At 42.0% G+C, this 18,595-nt stretch overlaps 2 protein-coding genes across 13 annotated transcripts in view; both read right to left on the reverse strand.

The window, feature by feature from the left end:
- Positions 1-7,326, reverse strand: part of atxn7l3a (ataxin 7 like 3a) — a 7,493-nt gene extending 167 nt beyond the window's left edge. The window contains exons 1-14 of one of the 2 annotated variants that reach the window (XM_068718695.1): positions 7,124-7,326; positions 6,253-6,295; positions 6,017-6,116; positions 5,766-5,898; positions 5,494-5,665; positions 5,301-5,398; positions 5,171-5,193; positions 5,015-5,060; positions 4,782-4,819; positions 4,600-4,668; positions 4,470-4,513; positions 3,770-3,841; positions 2,420-2,556; positions 1-2,329 (exon numbers count right to left, since the gene is read on the reverse strand). The exon at positions 1-2,329 is cut by the window's left edge and continues 167 nt beyond it. In XM_068718695.1, coding sequence (XP_068574796.1) covers positions 2,109-2,329; positions 2,420-2,556; positions 3,770-3,841; positions 4,470-4,513; positions 4,600-4,668; positions 4,782-4,819; positions 5,015-5,060; positions 5,171-5,193; positions 5,301-5,398; positions 5,494-5,665; positions 5,766-5,898; positions 6,017-6,067 — 1,104 coding nt within the window. In that variant the 5' untranslated portion in view covers positions 6,068-6,116; positions 6,253-6,295; positions 7,124-7,326 and the 3' untranslated portion in view covers positions 1-2,108. The remainder of the gene's footprint in view (positions 2,330-2,419; positions 2,557-3,769; positions 3,842-4,469; positions 4,514-4,599; positions 4,669-4,781; positions 4,820-5,014; positions 5,061-5,170; positions 5,194-5,300; positions 5,399-5,493; positions 5,666-5,765; positions 5,899-6,016; positions 6,117-6,252; positions 6,296-7,123) is intronic. The other variant, XM_068718696.1, reaches the window with a different exon arrangement.
- Positions 7,327-8,206: 880 nt separating this feature from the next.
- Positions 8,207-18,422, reverse strand: ubtf (upstream binding transcription factor). Of its 11 annotated transcripts, none has more exons than XM_068718541.1 (21): positions 17,836-18,422; positions 15,445-15,503; positions 15,018-15,190; positions 14,798-14,881; positions 14,551-14,706; positions 14,372-14,436; positions 14,138-14,264; positions 13,943-14,053; positions 13,703-13,836; positions 13,463-13,604; positions 13,335-13,376; positions 13,097-13,204; positions 12,643-12,798; positions 12,388-12,528; positions 12,190-12,300; positions 12,022-12,110; positions 11,657-11,846; positions 11,522-11,569; positions 11,348-11,401; positions 11,133-11,246; positions 8,207-11,035 (listed from the first exon to the last, which is right to left on the reverse strand). In XM_068718541.1, exons 1-21 carry the CDS (start codon positions 18,000-18,002, stop codon positions 10,925-10,927), a joined length of 2,382 nt encoding a protein of 793 aa, XP_068574642.1. In that variant the 5' UTR covers positions 18,003-18,422; the 3' UTR covers positions 8,207-10,924. The 11 variants fall into 11 exon arrangements, with proteins under 11 accessions (XP_068574642.1, XP_068574641.1, XP_068574648.1 ...); XM_068718540.1 differs by having other exon boundaries at positions 15,430-15,503; XM_068718547.1 differs by having other exon boundaries at positions 15,430-15,503; positions 17,798-17,938.
- Positions 18,423-18,595: the final 173 nt, after the last annotated feature.

The following is an 18,595-nucleotide window of genomic DNA, read 5'->3' on the forward strand; positions in this document are numbered from 1 at the left end:
CAACTGATTGCACTTGACTTTAGGGACTGTACACAAATTATTTGGGTGGGGAGGGAGGTTGAATCTTTATATTTCCTTGGCCATTATTTTTCTTTGAACCCTCCCCTGGACTTACAATAATAAGAGACACTATTCCCCCCCAATACCTAGAAATAAAATATTAAAACACAAAAACAAAGCAAATATTCAAGTCGTTCTCTCAGCCACCGAATGGGTGGAAAAACTGGCTCACTAGTCCTGCTAACCAGTTAGTCGATGAGGAAAATATCCGGTGCTCGTCCAACAAGCCTTTCTGACGGAGTACACCGACAGCTTAACCCGCCCCCTTTTCTTAAATCTTCTACCCCCTCATCATTTTCATACAGTCCCTAAGTTTCACAGCGATGATGTCATGATGTATTAAAACAAAATACGTCACCCTTGTACTCAACTCTACAATATCAGAAACTGTAAAGTATTTGGGTTTGAAAAGAAGAAAAAAGAAAAAGCTTCACTCAAGACATCAAGGATTAGTGATGTCTAAAACATGTCAATACATCTCACCACCTTTACATAAGACAACATACAGGCTTACAGACGCATCACTCATGATCATGAATGACGAGCAGATCGGCAGCACTGATCTACCTCATGGCATCTACAAGCAGAGAGTAAGTGAAAATACACAAGGAAAGAAAGTTCTGTTGGATTCATGATTACGTTTCATACATACATGTACTGTACATGTGCCCCAAGCCCACTGGCTCATCAAATATCAAAATCTGCATTTAAACACAATTAATACGCACACACCACTTTATGCGGTGCCAAGTAAAAACTTAAATAGATTGTTGATGTCAACAAAATAAGTGAAATATCTTAAATGGCACACATACTTTCACGAGAATGTCACATTCTAGGATGCATAGTTTTATGAAAAAATAAATCACACACACACACACACACACACAAAAATTGACATTCACACTGAATGAAAGTCAACACACACACAGACAACTGTGCAATACAATGCTAGAATTACAAAGCCACTGATGTTTCCTCCTGTCTACGTGTTGAATTAAAAGCAGTTAAAGCCCAAACGTCTCCTCTAAGCTGAGTTCAATGAACACAGTCTATAAAGAGGGACAGGTCTCAGGACCGCCAACAATGACACCTGAAGGTTTCAGAAAGCCAATATTTAGACTTTTCATGCTTTGAAGAAAAAGTTTGTGAACAACAAAAAACCTTTTCTGACTGACTATAGCTAATAAAAGGTCTTAAACTTTAAATAAGTAGTTAAAGAAAAAGAGGTCAGCAGGAATTTAGATGTTTAAGGACATGTTGTACAAAAATCCAGAGAAGTGGACAACTAAAGACTCCTAAGACATTTTGACTTGCCGTTGCAGGAAAAGCACAGGTGCAATTAATTATGTAAACCCTGTCAGTGTGCACAATGGCAAGGCCCTGAAATCAGGAAAGCTAAATGGAGTGCAGCCCTTAATCAGATTAATTACACCTGTGGGGTTTTTTTCCCACTAGAAAATAAAATTAATGATATTCCTATTATATTGTGCACTTCCATTGTAATTTGTAGGTTTGAAAAGCCAAAAGTGCATGGACCCCCCTGTGGCCGTTTGGTCCAAATTAAGGAAGATGTAATGCTACAGCATACAATGACATTTTATCTGATAGCGTCCAATGGTTTCAACATGACTAAAGTTTGGTTTTGGAAGATCTTGACTGCCCTGCACAGAGCCCTGACCTCAACACCTTTGAGATGAACTGAAACTGTAAAGTTCATGTGTCCACATACCTTTGGGCCATATAGTGGAACAGCTTGAACTCAAATACCTGCCTGGACAATATGAAGGCATATATGGTGACTTTACCGGCATGAAGACAGGCTGTCTGATTGACAGCTGGAGGCCTTCCATGAAGTTAGAAACTAGGTAAGCTAGGTTAAGTCTGCTTTACGATGGAATATTCCCAACAAGCCACATTTTTTAAACATTGTGTTCATACTACAGAAGGGTTCATTAAATTTTAAATGCAAATTAAGTTTCATCCCATCCTGTCCAGGCCGGTAAATTTCAGTATGAATGGAGGAGCCTAACAGAGGAGGGCTCATACTAGTTTAAGTCATCATAGATACTGGTAATAGAAGGTGCTGAGAGTTTGGGCCTCTTTTTTTTGGTCGATAAGCTGATGTTACTCTGAGAGCTGCTGCTGCCTCCAGACAGACTTCCTCCTATTCCCCCTCCTCCTCCTACTACTCCTAGTCCTCCACTGTTCAAACCGAGAGACGTCGTCTTCTTTTTCTTGGGCCTCCTGGAATCGGAATGGTTGGTGCCTGTGAAAGGGACAAAAAAAAAATGTATCAATCAGTTGTGCATGTTTTATCAAAATCACTTTCAGCACAATGCTGATGTTACTTCCTTACTGGCTTTGGATGAGGCGGAGTCAGTGGGTGAAATATCAGGAGAGTCTTCCCACTGCAGGCGGCTCATCAGGGTCTGTCCATCTGGAATGTCAAAGCTGTCGCTCTCCACCACAGCGTCTGCATCAGGCAGGGACGGCCTGTTTCATGAAAACCACAGAGGTACTGACTGGTTAGACTGGTGAGGGGAAACTCAGATTGACCCTTAAAAATGTCTAGATATTTCTAATATTACTGCTATACTTAATGTAGTCAAGAATTAGTTAAAGAAACAGTAAGTCTATTTTTTTTTCCTAGTTATTGTTTTGCCTTTTTGTCTCTCCTCTTTACTTACCAATTCTATCATTATTATTGGCGAGTTTAATTTTGTTTTCGGCAAGATTGCATGAAATGTCTTATATGTCAAATCCAAGGTGATTGTCTGCGTCTATCACGGCTTGTTTATGAAAGCGTGTTTAACGATGCCTTGCATTGGTGCGTAGACAGGGCGTCAACCAATTGAGGGTTGGATTCATTTGATCACAATACAGCAGAGGTTGCTGCACACATACATGGCAGAGATCTGCTCTCACCTTTCGATTTACAAATGGATCTATCTTTTATCGTTTCTCTTATTGTCTGGTTGAAATGTGTGTGAAAATATTAGTTTCATATGTCGTATACTCATACATGTAGTTCACTTGTATAACCTATACATACAGAGACTTTGATGAAGCGGTTTGAAATGTTATCAACTCAAGATTTTTTTTGTTATTAGACAACCTGGCTCCTAAAAAAGGTGAACATCAGCAATATTTACTTCAGTAGAAAAAGTCTGAGCCTGCAAGCTGCTATATAAATATGTTACAACTACAGAACAAGATGTTTCTGATAAGTCTGTCAATAACAATAAAACCAAAGAGTCTTGTTAAGACTCTCTAAAAGTCATATTCAAACCTAGAAATGAAAACATTTTCAAAAGCTTGAAATATGATGTGGGGTTTGTCATTGAAAGCTACATTTATAGACGGGATAAAATAATGCAGGTACCACCATAGAGTTTGGTGAATCATGTGTCACATGCTGATTGACACAGGTGCTCCTCCACTGAAACCCAATACAGGCCAGGACAAAAAAAACCTGGTGGTAATGTATGGACCTTTTATTTTTTTTTTAAATGATAAAAGCTTCTGTTCTCTGCAGAAAAGGCCCTGTTGTACCGGAGTGATCATAACACTGACCAGCAGCATTGTTGTGCTCGTGTCTCGAGCCCCTCGATCCGAAAACATCCAACCGTATCAGCAAACACCACAGGGGTCACAACACTCATTCAAACATAAGTACACTTGCAAGGGGGGGGGGGGGGGCACTCACGCGGACGGCCCCAGGAGGAACACCCTGACGGCCCTCCTCTGTTCGTCCGTGTGCTGGGGACATCGCTGAGACCTGGTGGTACACAAGGTGGCATTATACACCCCTGACACAGCTTCATCACCCTGCCTGTGCACATACAGCCACAGGGAGGGAGGACACAACCAGTGACCAAGCAGATGGGGCAGCGCACCATTGAGGTGTAAACGGTTGGTCACTGACAGGGTCCTCTGTGGTCTATTTATTAAAAAAAAAAAAAAAAGAAAAAAAAAAAAGGGTTTCATTTTGGGGGATAAAAACAAATCAACCAACTGGTCCAGAAAAATGTTAAAAACATTGAAATGCAACGAGTTGCCACTTGTGTACCCCTGAGCTGGTCCCAACGTCAATAATCATTTTCAGAAATACACAAATTGAACTGATCTCACGTGCAACCGTGACTTTCAGTCTCTAAGTGATTTAGTTTTGGAGACAAAAGGTTCACAGCGGGGCCAAACATAAAGACATAAAGGGACATGAAGACACTGACCTGAGAACTTGTATTAAATAACTTGGCGACACCGACATTAGGCCGGGCGTGACCGTACCTTGAACGCTCCTGCATTATCCCAGATATCAGCACTGCAACAGCAGTTCACCGATTTCCCAGATTGGACACGTTTCTAGTTTATCTATGTGTGCCAGTGAAGTACACAGTAATTACCTGGTGCACATCTTCTTGGTGTGCTCAGAGATCACCCCACATTGCTGTAGAAACAAACACAACTTCAACAATCAACATCTGTTTAGTAAAAAACAACGCTCGCTTGGGTGCATTCATGTCGGCTACGCACCGTTGTTAAAAGGGATCTGACTTCATCGGGGCCTAAAGTTTCATAACTGATGCCAGTATTATAGTTGTACTGAAATGAAAGACAGACAAAGAACCATTATCAACACGTTGAACTGATATACGGTATAAGATGGAAGAACTTTGAGGTCTTTCAGGCAACATGAGCGAAGAAAGACTTGTCACCTTGTAAGGCTCCGAACTGACGCTGCCCCCGATCTCACCTGGGAAAAAAACATAACCGTTGATCCTCTTTATTTGTACCACATACACCATTAGAATAGCATCAGAACTGGACTTCAAGTCACAATCAAGTTATACATTTGGAAACTAGCTTTTAACATTTACACCAAATTCAGAATGGTGCATGGACCAAAACTTCACCAATCCACAAGAAGCTAAAAACCAGATAGACTCACCATTTTTATGTTTTAGAGATTTGGATCTTCTTGGGGAATTTTGATTCTGCACAAAGAAAACCATTCATATTAGATTAACCTCATGATTTTACACAATGAAATGTGTATAAAATGTACTAATATTATCTGCAAAAGAGGAAACAAATGCAAAAGTACCTTATCTGACTTTCTCTTCTTGGCTGCAACATGGAAATAAGAAGTTTGTATATTATGTGAAAGCAACATGAGGTTTTACTACATTTTTCTCTCAGCACAGTGAACATTAAACCATTTTTTAAAAGCTCACCCTTTTTTTCTGCCCCATACGACCAGTCGTTGTCGTTGAGGTCATCATTGTCCTCCTGATCGCTCTCTGATTTGCTCATGTTATTATTGGTGGCTAGCCTGTTAAAAAGGTCAAAAACAACATTCAAACAATGTGATCCTACCTATTCTATATCAATACAACACTTCGCCCTGAATGACTGTGACCGACTGACCTGCGGTTGGCGATGCGACTGCTGTTGCGGCCCATGCCCAGACATTTCTCCAAGTGTGGGGCGAAGCGAGAAGCTGCTATCAGTCTCTTGCAGTTCGGGCACTCACACTCTTTGTTTTTCCACTGATTGTACACCTGGCCAAATATGTCCACACCTGGCTGATCCACAATTTCTGGAGGAGTAGAGGAGAAAGGCACATATTGGAAGGAAACACACCAAAGAAAAATAAGAAGACAAATGGACCAGTAGAAACTCAAAGACGTGGCACTGACCGAACTCTTTCATGCTCTCTTGGTCCATTTCATCCAAGAAGAACGAGCCCTGCTTCACAGCACGGTGAACCTCAAAGCACAGGCCCAAACAGGCATCTTCCACCAGCTCAGAGTAGATGTCATGGACCAAGGCCTATGACAAGATCATTTAAAACCAAATTCAAACTGGATACCACATTAAAAAAACAGATGAAAGACATAACATCTGGCTGTGGGTGAGAAATTTATTTACACGTTACATCTTCACTCACCTCCAGCCTGGTGTTGTCTGGGCCTGACAGGGGCATATCCTCCATTTTCATTTGAAAATCTATATGGGAAATCTTGATAGCAAGGTAATGAGATGCTGACCTGAGGACAAAAAGACAAGCTTACAATCACGAAACCGTTAGCAAGATCAAGAGGTGAAAGTTTAAAGAGAGAGAGACGATTCCAATCTGTCATCAAGGGTCCAGTTTAGAAATGAGAGTGATACTAAAATACTTACTTTTGAAAGAAATGTCGATACTCGTTGCAGATTTGTCTTCATTCTGTTGAAGAGAGAACAATATATGAACGATGAGATCAGGTAAGATCAGCCGTTACTGATGCCCAGAGGGAAATATCCGTGCTTGCAGCACAAGGCCAGAAATAAGTACAGATAAAAAACAAAAAAATAGCATATACAACAGCAATTTAAGTAAAACTACAGTAGTAAAACTACAGTAGTAAAGTTAATATACATACACGGTCTATATGAGACTAATACTGTTTATAGTATGATCAAGCAATGATACTTAGTGTTTGCCTGGATTAATAAAGAATTATAACAGAAATGTTAACTAGTGAATCAAGTAATAAAACTGTATTATATATTAACAAAGTATAGTGTATATATGGGGTGGGATGCAGGATGCAGCATAAAGTAAAAACGGTAAAATACAGCACAGAAATATAGAATATCAAATATAATATAGTATAGTAAATGGTATGCTATTCTATTCCATACTTTATTTAATTTAACGTAGCAGGAAAAGTATATTTTTCAATGAATACAGTGCAAATGGACGTTACATCTCAATACGTCAGCTTGTCGTAAAATGCGTCTTTATTTACACTTTAAACATTTTAAATATTACACACCGACCGAAACAACCTCGGAAACGGCTAGTTAACGTTAGTAGGAAAATGAAGACAACGTTAAGAACAGCTGAGAGCAAAATAAACGCTGTTTAACGTCCGCTAACGTGACTTTTAGGTGTTAGTCTTTGCTGGCTCGATTAGCTGGTTTGAGGCACAGGAAACGCTCCTCAGAGACAATGTAACGTTAATGACGTTATCTAATTTCACCAACAAAAAAAAAAAATGCTTCCTCTTACCTTGTCATGCCGAACACTCAGCCTGAACCAGGCGGTTTCTGTGAGGCGAGCAGCATCACCGTGAGTCCGTGTCTAAGTTAGATTCCGTTAATAAGAAGCTGCAGCCATCTCTTCTACGAGAGGAAACCTGTTAATATTGTTTGTTGTCGCAGGTTAAATTAACGCTGCACGTCCGCTGGACACCGAGGAGGCCAACAGTGAAGTACCAGAGAAACAAAGCAACTCACTTCCGGTTTTAACCGTCACAATAAAAGCCTTGCCTTTGAGGACGAGCTGTCAAATGTTGAGCAAAATCAGTACTCATATATTTAAATTAAATTAAATTAAATACCACTATGTAGAATTACTATATTATAAGTCAAATGTCTTAAATTCAAGATTTGGCTCAAGTGAAAAGTATTATTAGCTAAAGAGTTTGAAGTGTTGTCTAAAGTAGCATTAAATGGAAGCACAAAGTAAACAAACCTTAAAATTGCACTTAAGCACAGTACTTGCAGTAAGTAACTTTCATCACGGATCACTAACAGTGTTTGTTTTTTTTAATCTGGCTATATTTAGCCAAGATTATCTAGGAGATGTGTGACAAGGCTAAGACCTATCGATTTTACTTTGAAGGTACAATAAAGAGGCTTCCGGTGTCACTGACAGCTCGGGGACGCTTACCATCGACTTAAGACGTGAATAAAGGAACGAGTTTGTCGTTCGTTATCTGTGATCATTTAGTTGTGCCTGAACGGTTGAATGAGGTCATCTGTAACGCCAACATGCACTATATGACCTAAAGTATGTGGACATCACAGACTTTTATTTGGTACTTTGCAACACAATAAAGGTGCTTTATTTTCTGATCTTGGGTATGTGTAGTGTAGTAATAGTGAAAATGTCCATTAACATTTCCCATAGCAAGTTGAAAAATTGTAATTGTTCTGTCCAACTGACGCTCCAAGCCACTCCGTCTTCTGATTGTTTCAGCTCCAAAGCACACACCTTTATCATGTAGCATTATGAGTTCCCTTCATTGGGAGCCTCACACCTAAACACGTCCTGCCTGCTTGTACAAGGTTAAAACAGAGCACAGACATCTTAACTGTTAAAGATACTTTTTTTATTTGCCCAAATACTTGAACTACAAGGACATAAGAACACCCTCAGCTATAGAAAACACCAAATTGTCAAATGATCAGCAGTACAAACTTGTAAAGCTTTGCAGTCTTAGATATCTCTATAAACCAACATAAGGGAGAGAAGAAACAACTAAAAACAGGTGAATTAAACCAAATCCTCTCCCCTGTGAGTGAAAAACTCACTGGCCTCAGAAGTCACAGATGAGAGTTCGCCAAATTAAAGCACTAACGAAACGATAAGCACTCGATACAAAAACAGTATTTACAGGAAAAATTACAACAGTTTTTAACCCAAATTCCCCTGGCAACTCAGCTCCCCAAATCCCTTTACAAACTCCCGTCTATCAATATCAGCATCACTTTTCTTATTCTCTCCCCGAAATATTTAAATAGTCCACGCTGGTTTTTGTTTCAGACAGGGATGAGAGTCATAATGGTCTAAATCAGACAGATTATTACTAGTTGCCACTCATCTGTTTGTGGACCCATGATGACAAGTCATGAAGTCGTGGCATTAGTCCGTTTTCAACCAACGACACGGAAACTTACTAAAGACCTTTGAGGGGGAAAAAAGTAAAGATTTAACAATATATCTACATTCATGTATTGGTATGACGTCCCCACACAGGACCAGACATGCACGCTGCAGTCACATCATGGTATGCAACAGAACAGTAAAAACAGCACACAGTAAAGCAAAGAAACAAACACTCACACCCTCATATATACACACAGTTCGGAGCATGCATGCACAGGGACAGATTTACATTAAGTGCACACGTTTTTGGGATTAAGCATCAGACTAAAACCCAAAATGGATTACAGTCAATACCATTACAAATTAAAAAAAAGAAAAGAAATGATGAAAACCATTCAGTTCGACATCCACAAAATTATTCCAGATGGATCAGAAGTCAACTGCTTACAATCAAAAACAAACCTAATGACAAATAAACTGTAAAGGAAACGGTTCAGAGAACTGTATGACGTATTGTTTAAAAGCAGATTGAGCTCTACGAGTGGAAAACGAGTGAAATCCCTTCAATGACAAACTGCTCTGGTCGCACAATAAACACCGTCTATTACTGCCAGAACTGTTTCAGACTGATGGATTAAATCACACCTTTCAATGACAGACACATGGCGACGGATCCTACCGCGCCTATTAAAAGTATTACTGTTTTCTTGTTTTACATGTCTGAAACATAATGGATGCAATCAGGTGTTTTTGACCTTCATCAACAAAACAAATCTTCACAAACTGATCTAAATCAAGTCCTAGTGTAAAACTAAAGAAATTGATTGCAAAGGTATCGACTGGTGCAGACAAATGTTTTTGATAAATTGAATTGAGATCACATATGTGGTATTAAAAGTGACTCCTGTATCTGGCAGCTTTAACAGCTTGTTTTGTTTTGTAAAAATGACGATAAAGGAACATTTCAAATACAAGTTTTCTAAAAACTACTTTTCATGAGGAAGGAGACAACAGTTTCAAGGCCTGCAGAGTACTGTACGGTCATTCATTAAAAATAAAAAATGTAAAGAATATGGCACAGCTGTAAATCTGCTTAGAGCAGGCTGTGTCGGTGCAAGAAGCACATTAGTCCACATAGACTCATGGTTGTAACTGCTGCCAAAGATGCAGTTACTAAGCATTTAGGAGGGTGAACACTTGTGTAATCAAGTGGGTTATTTTTAAACTTGCACTTAATTTAGATACATCAGTAGAGATTGATTTGTTCCGTCTTACTTAAAGCTAGATGAGATCGACCTGTCTGCTACACCGTTAAACACCTCAGCTGGTTGAGGTCAGGTTTCCCCTCAGCTCTCACCCTAAACTTTGTGGCTCAAAGACAAGTTTTTGTTAATGAGTTTCAAAGCATCCACTTCAGTTCGATGTCGTAAAACAATAAAACATGAAAAAGTCCAAGAGGGGGGTGAATACTTTATATAGGCACGGTCACCTTTTAAATGAGAACATGGGTAAGTAACAGCAACAAAAAGACATTCATAATGGCTTGATTTTTTTCCTGAAAAAATACCACCTCTTTAAGAACCAAATGATAAAATCGACATCAGGAATTTAGAATGGAGAACAACGCGACAATGTTCTGAAAAAAAATTAAAAGGAAACATTCTGAAGAGTGCAATTTTTCAGTATCCTGCACCCCCCTCCCCCCTGTCGATCCCTAAAGTGATCCACCGTACTATGTTCTTTGGCTCTATGAAGCCTGTTCACAACTCATGCCACCTGTCTTCAACTAATTACCAGAATAATAAAACTAAACACTGGCAGGTAATGAATTTACCCTCAACATTAAAACCCTAACCTTAAACCATTGAACCTGTAAGTCAAGATTGAAACCAGCGGCAGAAAAGTTCACGACATCACCAAACCAGTGGGATGTTGTTTTTGGCATAACGTCAGCGGCCCGTAATGTGAGAGAACCGTCTCGCACCGGGAAGGGAAGGAAACTGATTTTGGACATAAGGGCAGCGTCCCTCCATGAGTAGACCACCAACTGCAGCGACATGAAGTGTGACGTGAATGAGGCGATGCGGGGGCTCCCTCTGGTGGTGGGAGGAGAGCAGGGTTGGCACAGTGGCAGAGCTCCCTCGACTCTTGGCTCAGCTCAGCGCTGCTCAGTTCGTCTCACGAAGACGTCGGCCCGGTTCAGTCCGAATCAGAATCCGACGACCCCTGGGAATTCGATTCGCTGCTGCTGTCCTCCGACTTGTTCTCCTTGTCCTCCGCCTCGTCGTCGTCGTCATCGTCCTCCTCCTTCTTTAAACAATCAACAATGAAAAATACATATATTTCTTTAGCACTGTCGACTTCCACTTCTTGTCGCTAACTCCGCGTACTGAGAGACAAAACTCACGTCGTCATCATCGTCGTCGTCGCTGCTGGATGAATCCGCCTCAGAGGAAGCCTTCTCCCGCTCGTCGTCGTCGTCTTCGTCGTCGTCATCATCCTCCTCCTCTTCCTCCGTGTCCTGTGTGAAGAGGTGTTCAGGTAAAGCTGACAACATCATCACATGACACCACTACAGCTGATTTATGAGACAAGAATAAGGAGGAGAGAGTCTGCGCTTACAGATTTCTTGGCCTTTGCCTTGGGGCCTCCTGGTTTCGCTGTAGTTCTTCTTTTCTGAAATGTCAAGAAGGTAAAAAAGTTTCACACACACACACCCCAACGTCAGATATAAGAAAAGCTAAACCATGACGGAGCTGCAGAACAATTTGCACGGCACTGAAATAACTGACTTACTTGTGAATTATATTCTTTGTAGGTGTTTCTCTCTTGTGAAGACAAACTCTGTGGAGGAATGACAGCGTATGTGAGACAAGTCCAGTGCCCAACATGTCTTGAGACCCCCCCCTTTTTCAAACAACCACTTCTTACAGCGAGCCACTGTTCCAGCTGGACTTTGTACAGCCTCTGCTTCTCCTCAGCAATCTTCTTGTAGCGGTCCTTCTCCTTCAGCGTCAACCTCTGCCAGCGGCTGCCGATCTCAGTCATGCGCTCTTTCATCGGGAGGTGATTCAGCTCACCGTTGGACAGCATCTCCTGAGAGAACTTCTGATATCCGTTTCTAAACGAGTCAAAAGCAAGCAGACAGTCACAACGTTGAGTTTTCAAGAGCACGCGCGCACACACACACACACACACACACACACACACACACACACACACACACACACACACACACACACACACACACACACACACACACACACACACACACACGATGGACGTGGCAGACTTACGATGGCGGTTTCTTGGGTTCACCCTCAAACTTCATCTTCTTCCCTGAGGCAATGGCAGCAGCAGGTGAGCGCATCTCACACAGGTCTCTCTGTGGAGGAGACAGCTGTTAGCTCTCATTGTTACACAGATGTTGGGGAGCTCTCCCGGATATTGTAAGAGGTACTTACCTCGTATCTTTTCTGGTCCTCGGCTGCCTTTTTGATCCACATGATTTTCTCTTTTTTCTCCATGGTGCTCCAGGTTGCTTCCATGGCTTTCTGGGCCTTCGGTCGGTCACTCTGCAAAACACAGGTTCACATTAAATGCACTTGTGGAGAGTTTAGAAATGTACACCCTATTATCTAGGGACTAGGAGTGATGCATACCTTAAATCTGGCCAGGTAGTCTCCTATGACGCTCTGCTGCCAGATGTCCTGAGCAGTCTTGGGAGGGTCCGGCAGACGACTGCGATCCTCCTTCTTCTCAGACTCTGCCTTCAGGATGGCTTCCATGCGTTTAAACTTCTCCTAAATGGCCAAGACAACAAGATCAGTAGAACATTAGAAGAAAATGAAAACACATCGGTATGATTTGTATCCTGTGATCCACTCAATTGTTCTGACGTTTCTTCATTACATTACCTTCTTCTTATCGGGAAGCTCATTCCACATGCGAGCCAGGAGTCGTGTGAGCTCGCTGTCAGAGAGGTCCGGCCGCTCCTGCTGCAGTTTGGGACGCCTTTCCTCAGAGAAGATGAACATGGCTGAAATCGGCCTTTTGGGTTTCTCTGGATTGGCCTACAGGTTAAAGAGAAAGGGAATATCAGAAAGGATACTACAACTACATCTAATTAACTGTTCAAATACCAATACAATATTAATATTTTACTGTTTAATAGTACAAAGAATCAAACATTTAGGGGATGCGATTTGAGCATAACATGCCAGTTTAACATGCTAAACTGGTAGTCAGATTTCCTTGGATAAAATGATATTGTTGTGATCAAAGCAGTAAACAAAAGGGTCCAAAATTATATCAGTCACTGGAAATCAGTTTGTGTCTGAGCACATGTGAAGAGTGTATACTTGGTCTCACCTTCGCTTTAGAGGCCCTTTTTTTGGCGGCAGGACTGTTGGCTCCGCCCCTCTTAAAACCTATTTTCTCCTCAGACAAAACCCGGTGTTGCTCCTCCTCTGACAAGCTCTACAGATCCATACAGCAGAGAAAACACGCGTGAGAAATTCTTGCACCAAAACGTATAGCACACAAATAACGACACTGACGATTGCAACAAGAACACATGTTGGAAGTAGAAACCAAAAATTAGACTTACGCTGAGAAATCTGTTCATCTCAATTTCAAACTCCTTCTTCCTCTAAAAAAACAAAAGTGACATTTTTAGACACAATTTAAGTTTTCCATTTAAAAATAATTATCCAACTTGATGAATTCTGGACTCACCTGTTCACAGCGTTTCTGGTAGGCGTCCTTCTCGCCCTGTTTCAGCAGCTTCCACCGCTGGCTGCACATCACCATACGCTCTGTGCTCGGTACGTCCTTCATGCTCGACATCAACTCCGCACAAAACATTGAGTAACCGTTTCTGAGAGCACATAGACATGTTCAAATAAGTCACTCACGGGGCAGCGGCCTATAACCAGCGCCGAGCAGATGTGTCGTGTGTTTGCAGCTGTGACTCACGGAGGTGGTTTGTCGGGTCGGCCGTCAGATTTGTCTTTCAGGTGCCTCTCGGCCTTGGTCAGGGTGGACTTGACGATATCCTCCTGGGTCATGTTTAACTCCGGGTGCTGCTGGATGTACTCCCGCATTGTCCCCTATAATATTGAAAACAGTTAACACTGGAGACATCACTGCCCTTTATAATTCTATCACAACAGCCCTTACACCTCAGCAACATATTACACACCACGGTAGTCTCACCTGGTACAGTTTCTGCTGCTCCAGAGACTTGGCGATCCATTTCAGTCTCTTCTTGTCAGACAGCTGCGTCCACTGTTTGCCGAGACTGTCCTTAATGTCTTTGGTGGTCGCCTGGTGTCAAACGCGGACAGTTAACACCCGTCACATCATGAAATAGTGCCTTTCGTATGTTGTGTTGTAAATGTCTGGACTTACATCCGGGCGCGTCTTGAGGACAGCCTTCTTTTCGTGGTTGTACCACAGCTGTTGGGGCGTTTTGGGCTTCTCTGGTACATTTGAACCTTTCTTGGTCATGCTCTCCATCAGGTCCGGGTGCAGTTCTCTTCATTTACACAAAAGTTAAGCACAATTATCATCTGTAAATATGTTGCAGGTGCTGCCCAGGGCTAACAAGACATAATTATAATTCATTGTAACACGTAATCTTACCTGAACTTCATCATACTGTGCACAAATGTTTCTTTGTCTCGTAAGAAGTCCTCAACGTACTTTTTCTGCACCCATGAATAGACAGAAAACAAAGACAAACAATGTTTCTGTTAGAAATGAATGAAATCCGAAACAGAATCAAATTTATTTTAGCTGCACCGAAGAAGCCTTTAACTGACCTTCTTCTTTTCAGGCAGCTCCCTGTACTTCTTGGAGAGGATTTTAGTTAGGTCTAGGTTGCTCATCTCTGGGTGCAACTTTGCGTATTTGGCCCTCTTTTCCATGAAGAATCGGAAGTACGGAGTCAAGGGCTTCTTGGGGAAATCTGGGTGTTTCTGCATATCATGGGAAAAATTATTATTAATAATAGTTATAGTCATAACTGCTCCATGTTTGTTAGTTGACCAACATGTATGTTTAACTCACCTTTATCTTTTTGCCCTTGTAAGGGTTCTTGATGTAGTCTTGGGCATCAAATATCAGTTCTGTCAGAGTCCGAAATTTACGAATCTGTGGTCAGAAAAACATAAAAAATGAAAACTCAAGACAACATTTGGCATCGAACAGACAAAACGGACTGTTGCACAATCCATACAAATACTACACCACTCCAACAGCCTCCAAATACAAACTTAAACCGACTCACCTCTTTAGAGACCTCCGTCCACTTCAGCTTACACATCTCTGCTGTGAAGGAATTAAAGGCCACCTTCTGCCAGTCGAGGTGGGACTCCGACGTTTTGTATTTAGTCAGGTCTTTCTGAGGCAGGGCCATTTTCATGGCCTCTAGTAGTTTCAAGAGGTCCTCCTGCGCCCACACTGTGATAACACAACAACAAACCAAAGGGCACAACAATGATAAATCTGCTTATCTGTCTGCCTAATACCAACACTAGCTATAACATCCTCTTGATTGTATCAAATGATGTCCAATTCCTATAATTGCTAAAGTGATCTGTAAAGTACATTAATATAATAATATGGGCTTTTTATACCCCGTTTTCATAATAGCAGATGTATTGTCATTGTGAAGTGTAAAGAATAGTTTTTTTCCATACATGTCGACATCCCACCTTTGTCTTGGGCGGCTGCCTCCATTTCCCCATTCATTTCTGGATGTACTGTATTGTATCTACAAAAAAAAGTTAATAAAATCAAGTTATAAAACATTAAATCAAACACAAAAAAAATGTTGCATACCATGTAGTTAATGGGTGTGCCTGTAGGTTACTAATTCTCCTACAACCACAATGTTTAAATCACAACATTTTATTATGTTAATATCATGTATATATCATAAATAAGTGATTTGTATGTGATATAAAAAAGTAAAACTGTGAGTGGTGGAATTTAAATGTGCCTCGGCATAATGGTTTATGTTCATTACACCGCCCCTTAAACGTTTACGCTGCATGGTGAGACATAGGCTATCGCTTGTGACGGCTTCAAATCTCAAATAACACTGCGGAGGGCTTCAACTAGCACAACTAGCTGCTGCAACACGAGTCTCCGTCGAGCAGATTTTTGCCAGTCAGACTCTAACGTATTAGTCCTCTCCTTTAGTCCACAACCTAAAGTATCGTGAACACACGGGAGAGCGACCATTTTCTCGCCCAGTCCGCTCGGTAATGGAGGCTTTTCTGTCGGAGGAGCGGAGGTTGGGGAGGATCCACGGAAGGAGGAAGCGAATGGACGTGGACGGACAGGCAGCTGTAGGCGACCAGCTGACCACGGGACTGGGGGGATCTGCTTTCGGTCTCCGAGAAGAGGGGGAATGGTGGCTTGGAAGCACTGCAGCCAAATGCGCCACTCGGCAGAGGCGCCTCATCACCGATGGACGCGGATCTAGCTCCGCCACGCAACCCTATAATCTTCCCTTCAAATGTTTACTCAAACTTTGAGCAACGAAATCTATATAATTTTCGCTTACAGTTAATAAAATAAATGTTTGTAGAGTATTCACAGACCGATTAATTCAGTTTTGGGACGTTCAACCGTGGGATTTTAGAACAAACCCAGTGCATTCTTCAGCGAGGCGTATCCGAGCTGTGATCCAATGATGGCGGCTGCTCGTTGTTCGTCGTGTCCTTGATGGCTCACCGTGGTGTCCACGGCCTAGCTACACTTAAACAACCGATACCGCCACAACTAAAGAGCCGTTATAACGGACATCTGGAGCCGTTTTATCATACGTTTCTTAGAATTTCATGACATTTTAAAAAAGATGGATGATAATAAAAACTGGGTTTTTAGGTATTATGACCAAGGGCAACTTGGTACGCTAAATTACGTTTAAACATTTTTAAATGTTAATTTTACAACATAACGTTAACATTATAGACCTGCATTTAATATGAATTTCAGTTTCCTTGGGGGCAAACCTATACCAAACGTTACCGTATACAAATAATTTAAAACAGTTATAATTGTATCTACAGATAATCGTTAACATTTTACTCAACCGTGTTTTCTAAAAAACATTTTTCTAAGGAACTTATGTCCGAGATAAATGTCACGGTGGTGGGTTGGAAGGACTTGCGGAGGCGCAGGAAGAAAGAAGATCATGGAAAATAATTTTAACGGTCAACCGTTACAGGCTGCCTCGAGCGTGCTTAGCGAAAGAGTTCCTTTCAACGGTCGTTGTTTCGGCTACATTAATACGCGGTAAACCGTAACTTAACATACATTGTTAGCTATAAGCTCAAAGGAAACCCGTTAACGTCCGAGGCTGAGTAGCTTCACTGGCGCGACGAAAAGCTCCAGGTCCGCCATGCTTCAGCTAGGCTCTACAAGGAAACCTACCGTGACAAGGTCCAATGGCGCACTGCAAACACAGAAAAATACGGAGCTTAAAGCTAATGCCAGGGCATCGCAGGCTCCCTTACCTCGATCCAAAAGCGTATAACCGAGAACAACAAAGTGGGTTCTCCGAGCTCGGTCGTCGGAGGGTTCTGGGTTAGTCGGTGAGAGAGAGAGGGGGAGAGAGAGGGCGAGTCTCTGCACGGTGAGATATTAAACCGAGATCCCTGATGGCTAACCGAGAGAGGCGGCTGGCTGTTCCGCCAACAGCCGCATGGAGGTCTCGGCGCGGAAACCACCGTTAATTCCCCCACGCAAATACCCAGGTTACAGCACAAAAATAGTCGAGTTTCGATGACGGGAACTGGCTTAAAAGTATCGCTTCGTGTAATTTTGAGTAAATACCACATTTACCTCCAGGTCTTATGCACAGTTTCTTCCCCGCTGTAGAGGACAAGAAATTCGGCTATGGCCGACGTCGTCTGTCCCCCGCTACGGCGGTCGGTTTGTTTCGCTACTACAAATAGGCTACCGACCGAGGCGCTTTATAAGTACACAAAAGCAAACATTAAAGGTATATTTTTGCGGGTCAAGGCGCGTATTGTGGTTTGTTTATCGTTCACTTACACGGCAGATGGAACCGAGCGGTTGTTTTGTTGGCGTACCTGTCGGCGTCGTTGTGGAGGAAGAAGGGGAGGGTTGAACGACAGCCAGCTCTGATCCGTCGGTCCCGGGCTCCAGTCCCCGCAGAGATGGTCCTTCCCCCCCGCCTCCATCTCACTCGCAGTCTCCCTCCACTCAACGCGCAGCAGCAGCTCCTCTCTCTCTCCATCCAACCATTTCGTTACGCGGAGACATCCATTTTTTTCCCGACCTTGCACCGCTTGTTTCTTAACCCAACCGAGGGCGGTTTGTTTTTCCCTTCCGCACGTTAGAGCGACCATTTCTGATCTTCAGCCTAAGTTTGCGGCCAGAATATTTTATCACGGAAGTTTCATGAAATCCAAAATTGTGCCAATGGTTATCTTATTCAGTGCTACCAGCTCATCTTACATACCCCATTGACTTAATATAAATAACATTAAAAAATATATATATTTTAAAAAGTTTATAATTTCCACTTTTCAACGTCAGATTTCCACTTTAAATATAACTATCTACTTGGTCTTCAAAGTAGCCTCCGTGTATTTTCACATTGCTCGGCGATTCCTCAACTAGAGGCTGTTTGACAGCTTCATTTTGGCCCAGCATGTTGTTTCTTTTCAACTCCACCTTGTGTGTTTGTGGGCGGAACCCCCGGCTGTCCAATCCAGTCAGTGCGATTCAGGGAAAACAAATGGCTTTCAGGCTCTCGGCCTTGTTAAAATGTGCTGCGTTCCCTTGCTATCGGAATTGTTTCCATCCTCTCACAAAGCTCATGCATCA

Source organism: Cebidichthys violaceus, unplaced genomic scaffold (assembly GCF_023349555.1).
Source record: "Cebidichthys violaceus isolate CVI_PGR_0920_01 unplaced genomic scaffold, fCebVio1.0.p SCAF_23, whole genome shotgun sequence".
NCBI lineage: Eukaryota > Metazoa > Chordata > Actinopteri > Perciformes > Stichaeidae > Cebidichthys > Cebidichthys violaceus.

What these genes read in the sequence shown, in the direction of transcription:
- ubtf (XM_068718538.1), bottom strand. Translation starts at nt 16,199, where the DNA reads ATGAGGCGCCTCTGCCGAGTGGCGCATTTGGCTGCAGTGCTTCCAAGC. An exon ending in ACAAGGGCAAAAAGATAAAG is followed by an intron (nt 14,707 to 14,797) that starts GTGAGTTAAACA and finishes CATGATATGCAG; the next exon opens with AAACACCCAGATTTCCCCAA. An exon ending in AGCTGGAACAGTGGCTCGCT is followed by an intron (nt 11,570 to 11,656) that starts GTAAGAAGTGGT and finishes ATTCCTCCACAG; the next exon opens with AGTTTGTCTTCACAAGAGAG.